This window comes from Prorops nasuta, unplaced genomic scaffold (genome assembly GCF_024137725.1).
Source record: "Prorops nasuta isolate Cenicafe-Biocafe unplaced genomic scaffold, Cenicafe_Pnas_1.2 PNAS00004, whole genome shotgun sequence".
Taxonomy (NCBI): Eukaryota; Metazoa; Arthropoda; class Insecta; order Hymenoptera; family Bethylidae; genus Prorops; species Prorops nasuta.
The window spans coordinates 4,087,394-4,106,632 of NW_027116801.1; the positions used below are offsets into that span (position 1 = coordinate 4,087,394).

At 43.6% G+C, this 19,239-nt stretch overlaps 1 protein-coding gene across 3 annotated transcripts; it reads left to right on the top strand.

Moving 5' to 3' along the window:
• Positions 1-1,115: 1,115 nt before the first annotated feature.
• Positions 1,116-18,742, top strand: LOC136772881 (transcriptional regulator ovo-like). 3 transcript variants are annotated; one of them, XM_066726116.1, is made up of 9 exons: positions 1,116-1,712; positions 11,627-12,529; positions 13,517-14,057; positions 14,182-14,468; positions 14,564-14,787; positions 15,101-15,235; positions 15,411-15,710; positions 15,844-16,002; positions 16,423-18,742. In XM_066726116.1, exons 1-9 carry the CDS (start codon positions 1,556-1,558, stop codon positions 16,549-16,551), a joined length of 2,835 nt encoding a protein of 944 aa, XP_066582213.1. In that variant the 5' UTR covers positions 1,116-1,555; the 3' UTR covers positions 16,552-18,742. The 3 variants fall into 3 exon arrangements, with proteins under 3 accessions (XP_066582213.1, XP_066582214.1, XP_066582215.1); XM_066726117.1 differs by having other exon boundaries at positions 14,564-14,766; XM_066726118.1 differs by having other exon boundaries at positions 14,564-14,739.
• The last annotated feature ends 497 nt before the right edge of the window (positions 18,743-19,239 follow it).

Consider the following 19,239-nt stretch of genomic DNA (forward strand, 5'->3'; position numbering starts at 1 on the left):
GACATAAATGCGAGTTAGGTAGTGGGATTAATTATAAAAGCCAAAGGGAGCAATTAGGTAAAGGCAGACGGGTTCTATGAAATTCAGGGGAAGAAGAAAAGGATCGTTGAACCTACAAGAGTCTGGTAGTCGCGGGAGAGTGGTTACCGTAAAAACAATGCGGGAGTTCGAGGTAAAGTTGGAGTGTGTGTATAGAAAGAGAGCGAGAGAGAACGCCCGAGCTTGAGAGAGAATGAGAGGAAGAAGATGGATAGAGAGGGAAAAGAAGGTAGTGGCTCATCGGTGAAGAGCGAAAAGGATGAGAAAGGAGTAGATTAGCAGGCAGGCAGGAGTCTTCGTGGCTGCATGGCGACACACACCGTAGCGTAGAGGTCTCCGTTTACTCCGTTAGCCGCGCATGCGCAGTTTTAGCGGTTTGCTCCGATCATGACCGAAGAGTACCGAGTACCGCACGAATAACACGATCGTTCCCGAACATCGCCGAGTACCGCACGAATAAAGGTGCGTACAGACTTTTAAACTCAGCAAGACCTCGCACAACAACTCTCTGCATTTGCATTCGGCGAATCCATCCTGGAATAATTAGGCTATAGTAATTTATTAATTATCCAGGTACCTTACGTTGACCCTTACCAATTGATTTCGAATAAATGCAAATGAATATTTTAATGGTCCCCTGTGCATACGCACGTTCTGTCCATTTTCATGATAAAAATTGTTACGTTGCTGGAAGCTCTGCTGCTGGGAGGTTTATCATTATTTATCGCGATGTATTTATTAGAAACGAGTTTTGGAGAATGATGTTTCTTGGAGAAATGTGGATGGGGCTTTAAGATAAACGCCCAGCCAGGCAGAGAGTTGGCTTGGATCGGTGGACGAGCGGTGCCGCCGGTGCCGTGCCGTCGAGTTTACGGCTGCCGGCCCAATAGAGAAGGTGGGGGCTCGGACGGACTGTGGTTCTTCTGGGGGCCATAAAACATTCCTTGAAGTGGGAAGTGGGGGGGGGGAGGGGACCCGTAGGAAGTGGGGACCGCACTGCACGGCGCATGATTGGGGCCCGGAATCCCAACGGAGAATCGAGTCATACTAGTCAGTCGTTCACGAGAAGCCTTGCGATAGGTATCGTGACGAGCCGCTCTACGCGACTTAACATAACTGTAAACCCGTGATCTACCAAGAACCAACCCCCTCATCGAGCCCAACGATTCGAATGGCAAACAGCATTGGAGGCATGGATGCGGAGGATTTTTAATTTTCGAAACTGATGGAACGGTGACCAATGCAGGCTCCTTGTCAGCCTTTGGATTTCCGCATCCCCTTACGGTAGTCCCTAAGGATTTCAGAGCTAGCCGGCTCTGATATCTCGTGTCCGATCGAGATTGATCAGTGACAGTATTTCTCTTGTCGCGAAGATATTGAAAACCTTGCAGTTTTTGGATTAGCAGTCGTGATATTTCGTGGCGGACAGAGTGCGGCCACGGGATTTCCGTGGAATGAAATAGTGAAGTTTCGGGTGCAGTGACGTTCTTGAAAGGACCAAAGCTCAACCGGCAGGATGCCGAAAATCTTTCTTATCAAGAATCGGCTGCATCAGCAGCAATTACGTTTATTGGAGGCTCAACATCTTGGAAAGAGTCCGCCTCCTAACAGTGGCAAGGAAAGTCCACTTAGCAGCTCGGAACCTCTCAGTCTCATCGTCAACAAACACCAATGTAAGTTTTTCTTCCATTTTCCGCAGCGTGCTTCAAACTCGATCCGCCACTGTCACTTTTTCCAAACATATAGTGTCAGAAACGTGTCCAACGCGTTCCCGGACTCGATATGACGGGTTGGAGGAACGTTTCTGACATAACATCGGCCCTCTTCGACCGGACCTTGAAGATATGCGGTTTGATCCATTTTCTCGAAAGAATAAGTCGAAGATACAAAGGTTTGCCAACTCTTCAGGACTGGGATCGTCTCTTCGTGCAAAGGCTCGCCAAATAAAGCGAGGAACTCGCGCGCAGGAGGCGAATTCACCTGCAGCTGCCGGATAGCACAGGTGCCGTTGCAAATTTCAAGACTCGATCTCGATATATCAGCGTTAATTGAGAAGCGGACAAAAATACATGAAGCTTGCAATTGTTTCGCATATAAATCGCGTGCTGAGTTACCTTCGTGCAGCTATACATATGCCCACTATAGTTCTCTCACTTGGGTCATTGGATTATTTAATCTGGTAATTTACAACGGTTCATTTTGCTGCCAAATCGCATCAAAAAGGAGAGTCGCATTAATGAGACGCGCTGGAATGTGTCGAGATGAGGCAGAATAGAAAAAATATTCTTTTACTACTCACCACGTACATAAATCACGTTCGAGCAATCGCAACGATGCAATCCGAACGACTTGACCCTCGTGTCTGCCAATTCTCACTTTTTGCAACCTCATGCAAATTTATCCGTGCTTAAATTAATCCCAGCCAGGTTGAAACTGAAGAAATTCGCGAGGTTGAGAAGGCAGCAAAAAAGATTGTTAATGTAGGAAATAGAATGAAAGGCTTTTTATCGGTGGTAGTGCCTATCTATATAAGGCTGCAGACATGAAATTTATTTTTGGATGGATTTTTGTTGAATGGTATAAAGGATATATTGACGGAACAAGAGACATAATTCTTGTTTTTACTGGTACGGCAGAATATTTTCCGCTAGGTATCCACATGAGACTGCAATTGCGTAACTATTGACTTAGACGTCCTCAAACAACGGTCAGGTTTTTAAGCGTCTCGTTCGTCGATGAGCAACGGTATCCTGTGTTAGGTGACTCCATCCTTTTAAACGTACCGAACAATTTTATTTACCGTATGCAAATACAGAATATATCTTTCTTCCAATGCTGCGAGCTTCGTGCGATTAAGCAACAATCATTTTCCCAATAACTCCTCATCAAACATTCTGTTCCATTCTGCCTAAAATCATTAATCTCGCTGTTCAATGTTTATCTAACCATAAATGATTCGCCTCGTCGCTCGTATATTTTATCGAGGTGCTTGCTTGCAGTTTTCAAACTACAAATGCTCTTTTATCCAGCGCGTCCTCGGCCTTTCGAAATCGATCAGTCGATCCGAAAGATATGGTTTTCTCTGAAAGAAAAAGGCGAGAATCCTCACCTGTTACCTATTGCATAATTTGCAAGGATCCTCTCGTTAGGGTTTTCGTTCCAACTAGCTGAAGGATTCACAACGGTATAGTGAGTAGGAGGAAGGTGAGTGCCAAACTAAAACTGGATCCTTAAAACTGGTTTAGAAAACTGGACTCGGACACTCTTCTTCCTCTCCTTCTTCTTTTATTTATCCTTCTCCCTCATTTATTCCCACCCTTCCTATACTATCCTTTACCTTATCCTCGTCTCTCTCGTTTGCTCTTTCTATCTCTCGCATTTAATCGCGCCACGAGCTTCGAGAAACCAAAAGTCGATGCCCTGAAACTCGCAGGTGCTGCTCCCCAAACTTCAGCCGCTATGCAAGCGCACTTTGGAATATTACGATCATCCTGCTCAGGCGAATTTTTAAGCAAGAGTATTAAACTGTTACTTGTAAATATAATTACGCGATGAGGAACTTGCGACAAAACCTTCCAATTTGATCTTGAGGCGAAATATTCTTTTAATGGCTGGCGATCCGTTGAAATCACCCGCGTAGGAAAGATATTTCGCGTTGATATCTCCTGCACAAGCGGCATCTTTCTAACCATGCAATGCAGTACCACATAACGAGTCTCTTGAAACTCTTGACAACAAAAGAGAGTATTACAGGTTCGCTCCAACTCAATTCTTCCGGTGCTCGCAACATCATCTCGATCTGAATTTTCTTCTACTTCGCTGCTGGTTCTGTGAATTCGATCGAAGTAGAAGGGTCATCGTTAAAGGGAAAAAACCTGTGGCATAATTATTCGTTGTCTTTGGCCAGCGAACCATCAACGTGTCATAAACACGTCGATCGACGGGACCTTTGATGAAAATATTTACAAGTTTAGGGATTGAAACAGAAAATAAGGCGAAGAAGGATTTTGCTGAAAAAATAAATTTATAGAAAAGCATATAAATATAGGAATCTTGAAAGTACAGAACTTACGTGGAGAAATAAGAAACTTTGATGGGAGAACGAGTGATGCTGAACAGAAATTTGATAAGGTATATATTTATTATGGATGAGAGACGAATGATGAAACGACTGGTTTTCAGAGGCAAGTTCAAGTTGGATATTTGGTTCGTGGTTGCTCTTACGAATCGACGCAAGATTCTCTCGTTGTAGAAAGTTGCGCAACGTTATTGGCGAGTAACCTCAACACGGCAAGTAGTCTGGGGCCGTTCGCGCGACGGCCAAGGCGAGAGGAGCCTAGCGGCATTAGAAGCCAGCATCGAGCATGGCGTTGCACGGAGGCGAGAAAAGTGGGAGAGAAGGACGAGCTGCTTAATATAGCAGAAAACCTGAAACACTCGATCTTGCCTTTGCAGGAACTTCGATGCCAACAATCGTTGTTGCTTCTCTCTTTCCTACCAACCCTCAAAACCGATTCTTCTCGTATATCCGTCCACAATTTATTTTCTCTTTGAAAACTTGTGTACGCGAAGAGAAATATCAGCCAATATATCAATGTAAAAGCGGACTAAATAAATCAAATCAAGAAATCTTTTGGCACTGTGTAAATATCTCATTGAAAAAATTGTGAATATTAATAATAAATTAATCTTAATTCATTTCAATAAGAATATCTAAGACTAGTATGAAGAAGAAAAACAGTAAATAAACTCAGACTAAGAAAAAATGTTCTTATAACAATAACCCATTGATTTTCGTCCTATTTTTATCTCAAATCGAATTATTATTCAATTTTAGCAACCAAGTGAGTTCAACGACCCCACGTGTTATCACGGATCGCGAATGATCCAGAAAACCGAAGAGGGAATCGCATTTGTACGATTGTCGTGCAGCACACGCGCATTCCACTTATTCCTCGCGCGTATACCAAAAGCGGATCTCCAGCTTCGGGCGCAATGACGCGTTTTAAGCTCTCGTTCCTTTTTCCGTAATATACATAGTACATACACCTGGATGTCCTCGACGTAAACTGCTCTCGTGTCTAGGCGCCATTTTCCAACCATCCACCGATTCTTCGCGTTCCGTTAAAGCGACAAAAACGAGTTTAATCACCATCGAGCATACATTGTCACCAATAAGTTATATAACTTGAAAAATAATCGATTGGTGTCTCTTGCGTGCAATGAATGAACTGTGTCGTTAAAACTCGGCCAATCAGAGTCGCGTCATATATATATATATATATATATATACAAAGAAATAAAAACTCTTGTATAATTTCTACTACCATGCATTTCATGACTTCAGAGAAATTAACGAAAATATATATTCGTTGTGAATCGAAGTTTATGCGAGAGGTGGTTTACCATAAAGTGTATTTATATGTATAATATATACACATATATATATATATACAAGAGTGAAACACAGCGCGCGTGGCAGTAAAAATTCTTACGTCAGGTATAACTGTTTTGTGTCAGTGCTGGGATATAGCCAGTTGCAAAATTCATTGAAGCGAAGGCGGAATAGCGAGATGTGAAGTGTGTTCCGATCTAGGAAGAGAATTGGCTCGTACGTGTGTGCGTGTGTGAGCGTGTGTAGTAGCGCGCTACCTGTCGTTGACACGCAGGTAATCGCACGGCCGCTGACGTGCACCTGTGCCAAAGGCCACCAGGATGTGCAGCCATTGTGACGAATTACAATGCAACGCTGCTTCATCCTCTCCCCTCCCACTAAGTCTATATCTATATATATGTGTGTATATATACACACACATAGACGCAAGTCCCACCGAAATCCGCACGTCTTTTTACGCAGCCACTCAAATCCGAACCTTCGAAAAACTGTCTTTTTTACACTCTATAGAACATCCCCACCCCCACCCACCCCCGCTGTAACGTCGTCATTACAGAAATCGTCATCTCGACTTTACATAAGCTTCAGTTTCTACATAAGTCCGCAATACAGTTTATGCAACGAGAAAAATTCGAGCACGCGCTCATCTGGTTGAATAACTGTCTATACGCGGAGTATAGAAAGTTGTGGTGGTGCGGGGGTGGGGATGACAGTATCGATCGATCGGGATTGTGCAATTGGGTTTTTGTGAAAAACTTGAGGGACGTCGGTGGCTCTCGGTGGATAACCGTTCGGAGGTGTTCTCGTGTCGGAGGCGAAACCAAACGAAACAAACGAGAGCGGCCCTGCGTGTAGGGAACAGGTTCCTGTCGAAAGCAGGTATCGTCTGGGGAACAGGTACGATTACAGGGAGCGCTTCGTGGTGTGCGTTACTGCCTATACACATGTATATGTGTACACACGCGCCTTTTCACTCTCTCAGCGCACCGCGACGATGCGGGAGAGGCAACGCAAATACGAACACGAATACACGTAGACAATAACACACGTATGCGTGTCTGAATCGAGCGAGAGAGCCTAATGGCGCAAGAGGGCCGTGACCGAAATTCTTGCCAGGCAAGGGGGCCAAGTGCAGAAAACACTTGGATACCGATCTCTAAACTTGGTTCTCCAGCTACTAGATCGCATAAATATTTCATGCTATTACGCATATCGTCGGCTCTATTTAACCGATAAAAACCATCGACTAATCCTCCTAAAAATAATATTAGTTTGTCGATGGAGGTTAATCGTAAATATCTTTTTAAAACGCAATGTAATAGTTATGTACATTGTGTTATATATGTTGCAAGGAATGCAAATTATTGTTTTGCTAACGAGGTTAAAATTAATAGCACTGGTTCAGCGAGAGACATTGTCATAGGAGTAATAAAGATCTGTCAAAGGTGAAGAAAGCTAAAAAACAAAGCATCGTGCATGCGTTGACAAAATTGGTAAAAGAAAAGAACAATTTTCTGTCTGAAAAACTGTATACAGTGGGAAGAACCGTTTCACTTGGATTTCTTATATAAAAATGAACGATTCGACCTGAGAACAGAGACTACAGATCCGTTGACTGTGAAGCAGCGGTGTCGCAATTACTTGACATTGCTGAATAATTCAAGTTAGCTCAGCGTAGCACGACATACGACGTGATGCGACGCGACGCGCGAGCGTCGTTACTCAATAATTATTATACGAAGAGTCCATATGCATCGATATTTACTGCTGCAACGAACAACCGGTCCCCGTTGCACCGTTCCCCCCTCCCTTTCTATATATATACATATACATATATATATATATGTATATATATAGCTTCTGCGGCCTCCACGGCCCCACCATCTTTTCAACATCATTTTGTCTCATTTTACCTTCTCTCTCTCTCCATTTTCTCTCACCTTGTACTCTTCCTCGCCCAACTTTTATCCACCTCACCAACTTCAACCAGTACGAGACGCCATCGCTCCTCCTCCTCCTCCCCCTCCTCCTCCACCACCACCTCCTCTTCCTCTTCCTCAGCTTCTTTTGCGACTTTTCACCGAGTGCCAAGGTCAAACGTCGGCGTCACTGCCGTCCATTATCGACTCTACCTCGCGCAAACTCCTTTTCCTCACCAGAATCCAATACCAATTTTTTCAATTCTCTTATTTATTTCTGACTGCCGGCGTATCATTGATGCATGCGTATATTTTCACAATAATTATAGAATCTTTGCCCTTCTCGCGTATTTTCCCCAAGAATTTCTTCGTGATGAAAACTGAGACGTTTGTGCGGAGAAGAATGGAGAAAAAGGTTCGCTGGAGATCTCCCGCGGAGCCCTTTACCTGCTTGACAGGTTAGGTTTTTGATCCTCGCGAGCGAGGCGTCTCCCATGCACATATACGCTTGGTTATCCATCTGACAGAATCAGGGATGGCAGTAAATTTGTATTTCGTTTATTCTCGTATATATAGAGAGGATTCTATGAGGAAAATAGAGCTTTTAGGCGTAGTCTATGAATTTCTAGGATTCCGGAGGAGGAAAACGCACGCAGGAAGCTTCAAGGGTGTATAAATGATCGGATGGACTTCATTCATGTGTATAGTAATTGTGAACGGAGGGAGGAAAATAAGAGGTGATAAGCTTGTGTGCGTGTGTCCCAGCTACGTTAACTGGGTATCTACGTAGCGGTACCATGCGTGGGACGCATCGCACATCAAGGTGACACCACGTACGCACTCCATCCACCAGGTTAGGTAATCCACACCGCGTTATCACTTTTATACCTGGTCTCGCCTCATTGCATCTCGTTTTAGTCGTCCCTCTTTCTCGTATCAAATATTTCACCCTTTTGTTTATAACTTTTCTCATTTTATAAATACATATTTATTGATCAGTTTATTGTTTGTCTGCACTACTCCACTTGTGATACGGATTGGAATGAGAAAATCATGTTTTTTCTCTGTCCATCGGTTACCTTTCGTCACAGTCTTTTTGGGCGAGTTAAGAATGAAGCGTGCAAGTGGAGAAAGCCAGATGGCAAGGATTTCTGTTGATTTTGGTGCGGGGGATAGCCGGTGTCTGTGTAAATGATCCTGGTACCGAAGCCTCTGCGAATGGTGAAGGTGCTTTTCTGCCTCTGTGGTGAGGGAGGTAAAAGTATATTCGCCACTGAGGAGTGGTCTGGAGATAAATGATGTATCGAACGAGTGAAGATCTGAGAAGATACTTTTCAACATCTCTGCAAGCAAAGGTTAGAGTATCTTAAGCGGGATATCTGTTATAAATGACCTTTTATGCAGATTTTTTTATAAGATGGAAGAGTCTTTTATAAATTTAAAGAAAATATTTAACAAAATTGAATATTTTGTGTATAACTGAATTTCTTTGAACCAATTCAGAAAGAGGTAGCAACTGCTTAACCCAAAATTACAATGTGCAATGTCTAAGGCGCCCGAATATAGTCTGCGATTAAAGTTTAATTTTCTACCTTTAACAATCTTTTGCATCTCTGCAAAAATTATTCTGGGAGAGATAATCATTTACTTGAAAAGGTTCTTTAAAGAAGTGCTTATCATGCACCAAAGACTGATCTAGTGATAAGCGGTAGACATATATAGATATTTTAAAAATTCTAGTAGCAAAGATTACAAGGAATGATAAAGAAGCTTTAATCTTCCCAGGTGTGGAAAGACATTGAACAAATTCTATCCCTCGTTGAGTATTGGTCCAGCGTAAGTAGGTCGAGTATCCTTAAATACTCGTTTCATCTCTCTCGATTCAAGTATATACTCACAACTATCATTCTTTCTCTTTAAACCACTGTACATTACGATCTACGCATTAGGGAATTCGCGAAAATTCTGCACTCTAGCCTGCTATTTCGCCTTGTATTATTTCGAGTCATTGAAATGGCGATTGATATTTTTAGAAAAGGCTTGAAAGGGTTTTGCTGTTGAATCGAGAGGCTCCTGGGAGTACCGGTACCCGTATGAGATTCGTGATTGGGGTGAGGAGTGGGGACCATGAGGGGCAGAGGGGACTTAGGAGGGGACTCTTACACGCGAGAAAACGAAATGAGAAGCAGGACTCGCTCGTGATTGGAGCTCGCCCGTACCGAGGCAGGGACAAAGTATGTACTGCTGGCTTCTCTGGCAAAGAGTTCTATGTGTGCGAGAGAAATAGCAAACTGGAAAGAGAGAGAAGGAGGAGATTCACAAAGAAGAATGCGAAGATCGCGCTTATCACGAAGCGTCCGAGAACATTTTTGCAGACAGCGAATTCCCTCGGGTTACTCAAGGATCAGAAGGGGAAGATAAATAAGTCCTGAAAATTATTGGGACGATTATATGGGGGGAGAAGAGCGAAGTAAACGCTTTTAAAGTACAAGAGATTTTCGGTGTTCGCGTAACGAGAATTGCCTAACGCGCGACGGTCGGCCATTTTGGATCCTCCTCGTTGTTGACGCAATCCAAATTGCGCAAATCGAAAAAAAAGTCTGGGATTTGCCGAATTCGGGCTCAGGGCCGTATCCTTGAAGCCTCGCAACCTTCGCCTCCAACGTTAGAGAAAAATTGACGTTTCCCCATTTGCCAATTCCTTCATATGCGCAATCACGCTATAACCCCCCCCCCCTTCCTCTATCATCAAGTTTATACCATCTCGACTAATCAATGTAGAAGTCCAAATACTCTCGAAACGAGTTCGTACAATTTGCCATGTATTTCATCAACGAGTTTTCAAAGTGTCCCCGTGATAACAAATGCGATTTCTAGTCTATTTTTTTTCCAACGGTGAACCAGCTTTTAACATTCGCGATTACGATCGCTATAACGATCATTCTTGCAATTATCGCGTAGCCAAGATTTACGAGACACGCGGAGTGTTTTGCACCGGTTGAGAAATGGCTGACCCTGGTGGAAGCAAACACTATATATACTACCGGTCATCGAGAACTCTGACATTTCGAGAATTTTACTGGAACGTTTGATGGAACGAGCTCCATTTTGTTTCGTTGTCTCCTCGACGATCGGGCGATCCACGAGGGATCGGAATGATACGCTATACAAGGTTTTCCGGTGAAAAAGTCTTTCTCCATCGCGGCGCGAAAAAGAAATACGAGACAAAGCTGTTAATAATTCGTCGAGGAGCAAAAACCTCGTCCTCGAGGCCGTTGTTTCCTAGTTTCCGCACGAGCTGTTTTGTCCTCGTGCCGCATTCGCTCTGTCAAAGTCAAGAGAACGTTAAACCGGGGCTTTCCACGCCTTAAAACCAACCAATAAATTTCCCAACGACACTTAGACCGTAATCTATCCGAGACAGTCTATGCATATACGCGTTCAAGTTTTACATGCAAAAATCTCTCGATCTTTGCACAAAAAATTATTCGCGCGTTCATCGATAAATATATATGCCGCTAATCAGAAAATTTTCATCCAGTCGACACGGTGGAATAATAGAAAGCTTGGTTACAGTTACAGGGTTGCGAAGTACCGTTGTGACATTTCTTATCACTGTGTGCGTATGTTATTCGTATGGGCGCAGTATAATCGAATAAAGATTTAAGTATCCCTGGCAAATTTATTTATAGTTCACCGGTCCAACCGGTCCTCCAACAGCTTTTCCGAAGGATTAAAATCTCCCTGAACCGCACAACTGTTTCTTTCCCCATTCTTATCAATGTCGAGGTGGCGAAATATAAACCGATCATTCGGCTTTTTACGGAATTTTTTGAAGCTCCGTTGAGAAAAATATTGTTTTTTTTTTTCGGGATTAGAAAATGTCCGTTTGGGCGGAGCTGGAAGGACGAGTATTGTAGTACGGTTACCAGGTTACTCCAAGGCTGCTCGTAAATCGACAAGTATCTCGCGAGGACAGGGGTCGCGTTAAGTGCTGAAACGACGCTAACGCGCATTAAATATTCCGCAGAGCCCGCGGCGCTGGAATCCATTCCGATTCTCGGCTCGACCTCGGTAACTGCTTTTGCAACTTCTTTCCTTCTCGAAACCCACTGTATACGTTTACATTATCTAACAAAAAATATGTATACAATACACCGTGAACACGCGCGCGACTATGGAAATATTCTACACAAGAAGAAATAGAGTTGGAAATGAAATAAAGTAATAGTTGGATCAGAATAAAGTAAATAAGGAATTTCATGAATTTCAGATCGAGAAAAGACGGAGGATGACAGAGCGACGAGTCCGGAATCTCTACGTAGCAGCAGTCCAGCATCGACGCCACCCCCGGGACCACCCTCGGCGTCGACATGGCAAGGGACGCCAACGCCGCGACGCTTCATCTCCAGCATCCTCGGAGGGGACGTGCCTTACGGTAGCCGAGGTCACGTTCTCACGCGGGCCGAGAGAAAGGAGTACAGCAGTCCACCGATAGCACCCAACGATGGTCCCCAATTCCACGGGGAGAAGTTGGTTCTACCGAGGCCAAAATCGCCCCCGAAAGCACCACGGGTGGAGCCTCCCACGAGGGTTTCCGTGATCCAGAGGGTTCCTCCGCAAGCGGGCAGCTCGAGGCGGGACGAGGCGGCGGCGAAACTCGAAATGCCGCAGGAGCCGGAACAGGATCAGCCGATAGACTACGCGGTGCCCAAGAGGAAAGAGGAGGACGAGGAACGAGGACGCGAAGGTGCGAGGGCCTCGAGAATTGGGAATTCCATTGCGAGACCTTTGCTCGCCATGAGACTCTCGGGTCATCATGGTGTGTCGAACGCTGCCGCTGGATTGGGACGCTCGACAAATGCCGGAAATAGCGGTGGTAGCTCCGGAGGCGGGGGTGGAGGTGCCAGCTCCTCCAATTCTTCCGGTAGCTCGTCTTCCGGTTCTTCAGCGAGTGGTGGAAGCTACTCTGCTGGTGGTAGCGGGGGTGGTGGGGGTGGAGGCGGCGGGGCCGTCGGAGGTGGCGCTGGGGGTGGCATGAATCCTGGCGGTAACGGGGGCCGAGGAAACTACGGTCCCAGTTCTCCACCCACTGGCTCCCTCCCACCCTTCTACGAATCCCTCAAAGGTGGAAATAACCTCGCCAACTTCGCCAATCAGTACAACGGAACTCAAGGTAGTGATTTTTAGTTGTTCTCTCTTCGCGTACTCAGCTCTCCTCCTTCTCCGTCTCCATTTTTACCAGACTGATCGTGCTTCCCTCTAGATCCTAACCTGTGCCTTATCCAATCGACCCATCGATCCACTTAATTGTGAATTATTAATGATGCAATGTGTTACACTAGCTAATTCTACGATCATTGATAAACATTTACTCGGAGCGTAATAGAAACCATATACCAACACGTGTACTGGTATTATCCATAATCGCCAGGCGTTATATAATGCAATTACGTTCCAAGAAGTCACTGTTCACCGGTGGGAATGACTTTGAACTGATTTGTGCATGAATATTTATCTGATCGCGAGGAGAATTATGAATTCTAACAAAATTATACTCGACTAAAATTATAATTAATTCATCGATTCTTCCTCGCACTTGATATTATCTCTCTCGTGCTTTTATTTAATCGCGGCAAAAACAAAAGAAACCTTCTTGGAATAATTGCAGTACAATTAATAAGGAATCAATGCACACGGACAATTTACGAACCAACGGTTTAGCGCGAAACATTACACAGTCGGTGAGAATGTGAACAGACGAGCTCGGATTGTTTTTATTTATATTTGTATTAGAGCTCTCGCGCAGTTGACTAGCCAAGCATCGAGAGTCTAGATCAGTGTAGCCCCAGCCGTTAATTTTGAAACATTGAAAATCGGAAATTAAATTAATAACGAAATAACAAAATCATATTTTTCTTATGTGGAATCAAAATTGCTGTCGCCGCACAGCACAGCGATACACCATATTTCAATATACCGCATCATTTTTTACATCTTATGTTTCCCGTTCATCTACTGCAAACTGTACGTACAAAGAACAATTTTCCATCGATATAATCATTCGGAAAACCCCGTTCCTTCTTCTCTTCCGAGAGCCATCAACAAAATGATATATCTTTCGCTTCGATTCTTTGATAAAACAACGATAAAATTGTTGCAGGCAACAATTATTTGACGCCTTCTCCGGCGGTTGGAATGGAATGTGACACCGGCCAGCAGGATGTGAATTCTCAGTACAGTGCCCAAGAGGGGAAACAGTATTCGCTCCTTCAGAACGTGTGCGCCTCTTACGGGTTGACCTTGAAAGAAGAGGAGGATCTGTCAGCTTACAAGATCCAGCCGAACGATCTCTTGTCGGGCCAATACGGAGCCTACGATGTGACGGATTCCGGGATGATGGTGGACATGGTGACTGGTGCCGTGGTTGATCCTCTTCAATTTACGGCGACCTTGACCTTCAGTTCACCGTCGGATCACACGGCCCTCTTGGAGAGCCTAAGCGACGCCGCGGACCTCTTTCTACCGAGACTTCCCGCTGAGGACGGTGGCAATGATTTGCTGGAGGACTCCTTGCACTCGCCCGCCTCCGCCGGGAGCGGGATCGGTCAGGAGAACAATCAGATCAATGCTCCTGTCGAGCCAAGCGTCGATCCTTTCCCGGAGCACAGCATGGCTCTCACGAGGAGCTTCGACACTTCGAGGTAACCTTATACATATACAATTCATATCTCGTTTTGTCAATGACCAATCATGCTGGTTCATGGACCACTGTACTTTTCATAAATATTGCAAAGGATTTTATTAATTTGTACCTCGCTGTTTCAGGCATTACACGGCAGCTCCTCAGCATTTTAACACCTCGAAATTGGCCAGTCTTGCTTACTCAACCGCAGAAACTGGCTATCAGTCGTTGCAAAAGGAACGACCAGAACTGGCCCTGCACTTGAGCCAAAACCATCAGCACCAAGCAGAACCACAGCTGCAGCAATTACAGATTCAGGTGCAGTTGCAACAGCAACAACAGCAGCAACAGCAACAGAACACAGCGTCTTCGCCACATCACCAGCAACATCAGGGATTATTGAGTCCTGGACTGAGCTTCGCCGGAAGCGGTATGTTCTTTTTTTAATCAGAGCTTTAAGAGTTTCTCTCACAATGTAGTTTTCAGCAGAATTTGATCTATGTGTTCGTTTAATGCTAATTGCAGGATTGGAGCTGGACTCCGGAAGTAGCGTGGGTGGCAGTTTACCTAGTCCTGGAGGAGCCAGCTGCTCCTTGGACGCAGCCTCGACCAGTACATCACCACCTTGCGGCTTGATGGACCATGCGCCAAGTCCATCAGGAGGCGTCAATGGCAACTCGGTGAACGGAAACCAAACTAACGTAGGGGAACCACCGATCACCCAACGGGTCGGTGTCCTTCAAAAAAGGGTAAGCACCTAGGATTGATCTCGGCAAAAGCATATATGCATTCGACTCATTATTTTACGCTCTTCGAAGACCTTCGTCCCGGAGCGTAAAATAAATCAATTTTTTATCCCTCCACCCTAGTTTTATCTTGTTAAATTCTTTGAAGAATTTTATAAACAGTTTGCCTTTATCCATTTGAATGAGACCATTGTTAAATTATCTCACACTACACATTATGCAATGCCAATCAACTTGAGTGCTTCATCCGTAGAGTTGTAAATAGAGATCCAGGTCGGAGCGGAAATATCTAAAGTTTCTTTTTTTTCCCTTTTAGCTGGGGCTACCTGGTGACTGTCAATTGGAGTTTGTCAATGGTGGCCACGGGATCAAGAATCCTTTGGCCATTGAAGGCCAGAGGCAAGCTGCTACCCGTGATGAGGAGAGAACAGCGCGACCACCACCTGGCAAGGTAACTTTATTCAATTTTAATATATTCCTCAGCATTAATATTCATCGTATCTGGAATTCCACCAAAGCTCGCTTAACGAATTCATTGAACCGTCGAATTTCTTGGCATTTACAATTTTATCTTGTTACTTTTTCTTGAGAATTTAACGATTAATGTACGAATGGGTTATGAACAGGAGGATGACCCGAATCGCTTCACTTGCCGAGTGTGCAGCAAGAACTTCAGCCTGCAGCGACTTTTGAATCGTCACATGAAGTGCCACAGTGACGTGAAACGATATTTATGTACCTTCTGCGGCAAAGGGTTCAACGACACCTTCGACCTGAAGAGGCACACGAGAACGCACACTGGTGTCAGGCCGTACAAGTGTAACCTCTGTGAGAAAAGTTTCACCCAAAGATGCTCCTTGGAGAGCCACTGTCTCAAGGTTCATGGCGTTCAACACCAATACGCTTACAAAGAACGTCGTACAAAGGTACGATCATCGATAAACTATATTTTTTCCTCATTTTTATCTCTTATCGCGAGATTTTGCCAACTAATATCAACAAACAATGATATATATATATACATACATATTTATAAATCAATCTCTTTATCTGTATCAGGTTTACGTGTGCGAAGAGTGCGGACACACGACGCAGGAACCGGAAGTGCACTACCTGCACCTGAAGGACAAGCACCCATACAGTCCAGCATTGCTCAAATTCTACGACAAACGTCACTTCAAGTTCACCAACAGCAACTTCGCCAACATGTTGCTACAGGTGCGCACGTAGAATCCGCTAGACAACTCTCGACTACCGTGCAGTCTAATTCGCTAGGCGATTGATTAATTTCGGTGAGAAGAAACGAATCGTCCGTGTTATCTATAGAAAAGAAATCATGAGACGTTAGAAAAAATGCAGATACTGATTTTTAATGTGGAACGTTGAATAGAGATCAGACGAGAAAAAGAGGGAGTGATAATTGGGGATGGGGGGGGGGGGGGAGGGCGGTGATAGGACATTAGAAGGGTCTGAACCGAGCGACTGATGAAAATTGAAACGAGCGATAATTCTAACCAATAGGCATGTATATTAAGAAAGCGAAAGAGAGAGAGAGAGAGAGAGAGAGAAACAGGGAGAAGTTATCGAGAGATCTATACACCAGAGCACAGAATTGTTCTTGGTCAAATAACTCTTCAGGGCGGCCTGTTGCAACGGGACTCGAGGAGCGCGGACAGCTGCGTAAAATCGGCGTCTAAAGGACCCGAAGCACCGGCTCTGCAGTGTGCCTCGACCTTGCTGCACCTCGGCAGAGCATCCAGCTTCTGAGCTTCAGGAACCTAGGCTGCTAGGGACCGGAAATCCGCACCTCCAAACGCTCTGGATCTCGGTCGATCTTCTCATTGGCCTTCCATCAGGACTCTCGCACGTCGCTTCTCTTTGCAACTTCCGGTCCAGAGCCCGAGGATTCGCGATTCACGGATCAAACTCGTATCACAGTATTTTCGCTATGGAGTAGTCGATTCGTTCTGTAAGTTGTCGTTAGTTTATAAATAGGTTAGGTATTAGGCTATATTTTAAGTTTCTCCCTTCATTCCATCCCAACTTTGTCATCTTCTTCCTTCTACTCAACCCGAGGACTCGGATGCAACGTTTCAATAGCCTCCATGTCTTTCCTCGGCTCTTGCTTCTCTCGTGGGCCTGATTTGAAAATTGTTTTTGTTTATTGGGAGCTGGTCACGTTGTCTTCCGATTTCCAGGGTGGAAAAGAAGGAAGAGATGAATTTGTAGTTTTTCCCCTACTTTTCCTTCCCTTCCTTATACTTCACTCTTTCCGCCGAGCCCGAAGACTCGGTTGCAACGTTTCAGGAATGTCGATGTCCTCCGTTGGTTCGTACTTCGGAGGTGGATCCGATTAAAGATAGATATTTTCCTCGCGATGCACGGCTAGTTACGTTGCCTTCCGACTCTCAGGGCGATAAAGGACGAAGAGGTGATCGACGTTCGGTGGTGTTGGGGCTAGAGCCACGGGGATCCAATTCCCCCGAAGCTCGCGAACGTGGCTTGTCTCTTCCGAAAGGGGAACTTTAACTCGTGGGACTAATATTGGTCCGGCAGATTTTGTAAAATAAACCTTCGGTTCCTCGCTGACTGATGACCAATTGAAGAGGAGCTAGCGATGGGGTGACTGCGCGAGAAGTCCACCGCTTTTTCCGCTAAGCGTACCAGCAACACACGCACACACTCACACTCACACTATTATACTACATCAACGAAAAAAATCTACAACAATCCACACAATTCAATGTAAATCTGTGATATGACAAAACTCCACTTACACTTTCCTCTCTCGTTCTGCTCTCTTGCGAGGTAAGCATGCACATACACACACTTACACGAGAAACTGAAACACTTATACAAACGTAGTATCACAAATAAAAACGGGGTTTCGTGCAATTCTCTATGGTGGTAGAACACTTTATATAGGAGAGGCATAGACGATCGCTCCGCAGAAACCTGATAAATAGAGTGCGCGTCGTACAATCATTAACAGACAAATCGATCAGTTTCGCTGATTGCTTCGATTTTGATTTTCTTAATTTTAATTTCGTAACTACCGAAGAATTGGACTTTCTATTTCGTTTTTTTTATTTCATTTTAAATCGACGATTGGGTCAATTTGTACTGTTATGTAACATTGTTTCAACGATACTTTGGTCTTTCAATTGATTTTGTATGTGTGTATATGTACATCCGAACTCTTCTCACTGCGGAGTCGATCAACCGGGTTAGCAATGGTAACACTGGGGATAATTACCATTTTTAGATACTGACAGACGAGAGTAAGCTCGTTAATTTATAGCTATATAAATATAAATGATAATATTAATATATACTTAATTTTTTCATGTAAATACACAAATTTTTCTTATATATATATATATATATATATATATATATATATATATATATTAGTAAATGAAAAAATGAAAGGAATGCGTTACCCGACATTACGTCGAGGTTTGATCGATCTATTGTATATACAGACGGGATGTCGTTGAAAATTGTACATTATGCAAAATTAGAATGGGATCGTAACTGATTTTTTGATCCCACATTTGTAAATAGAATAATTAGTCGGGCTTTTCGAGGCGAAAACGGGTCATCGTTAGTCCGGGGTTTGTCCGTACCTTGTTTAATTATTAATCTTACGATTTTTATGATTATTACTATTATTTTTGTAATGGGCACAAAGAAGGCAAGGATTGTAGAGTTTACAGTCGAAGCTTTATGTCCGGCAATTGCGTACTTTTCTGGCAATACTCAAGGATGGCGCTACTCCTCATCGCGAGCGAACCCTTATTTTATTTCCATTATTTTCATTCCCAAACCTTATATTTTTTATTTTTATTAACTTTATCATTATTTTATTAGATTATATTCTTAATATTATCATTATGATTATCATGTATGCATATCCGTGGATATAAATGTGAAGATAAATCTATATGTTATTTAATTTACGTCCAGTATTCTCTTAAACGCACACGCATCCACATACGCGCAACCGCATGCACCTTATAGTGATTGCGCATCTCTCTTTTTCTATTTGAATTAATATTATTATTTTTACTATCATTATTAATTTTATTATAATCCTTCCGATCATTAGCGTTAAATTTATTATAATATATATATATATATACAGTACATAATTTATAACAGTTACTTTACTCTCGCTAATTTTTGCTCGAAAAAGCCTTCAGAATATTACCGCTATTACATTCTCGATAGATGATTATTGATATTTTCATCGATAATAATTCTGGTTATTGATATTATTATTAATATTATTATAGATATATAAAGAGATATATTATATATATATATATGTATGTATTTATCGTCGTTATCTCTGTCCGGTAGTGGCGAGCTTTTCTCTTTTCACGATCCTGATAAGGATACAGCGGGACAGGACGCTTCGAAATTTCTTTTAAAAACGAACGTGTGAGTGTA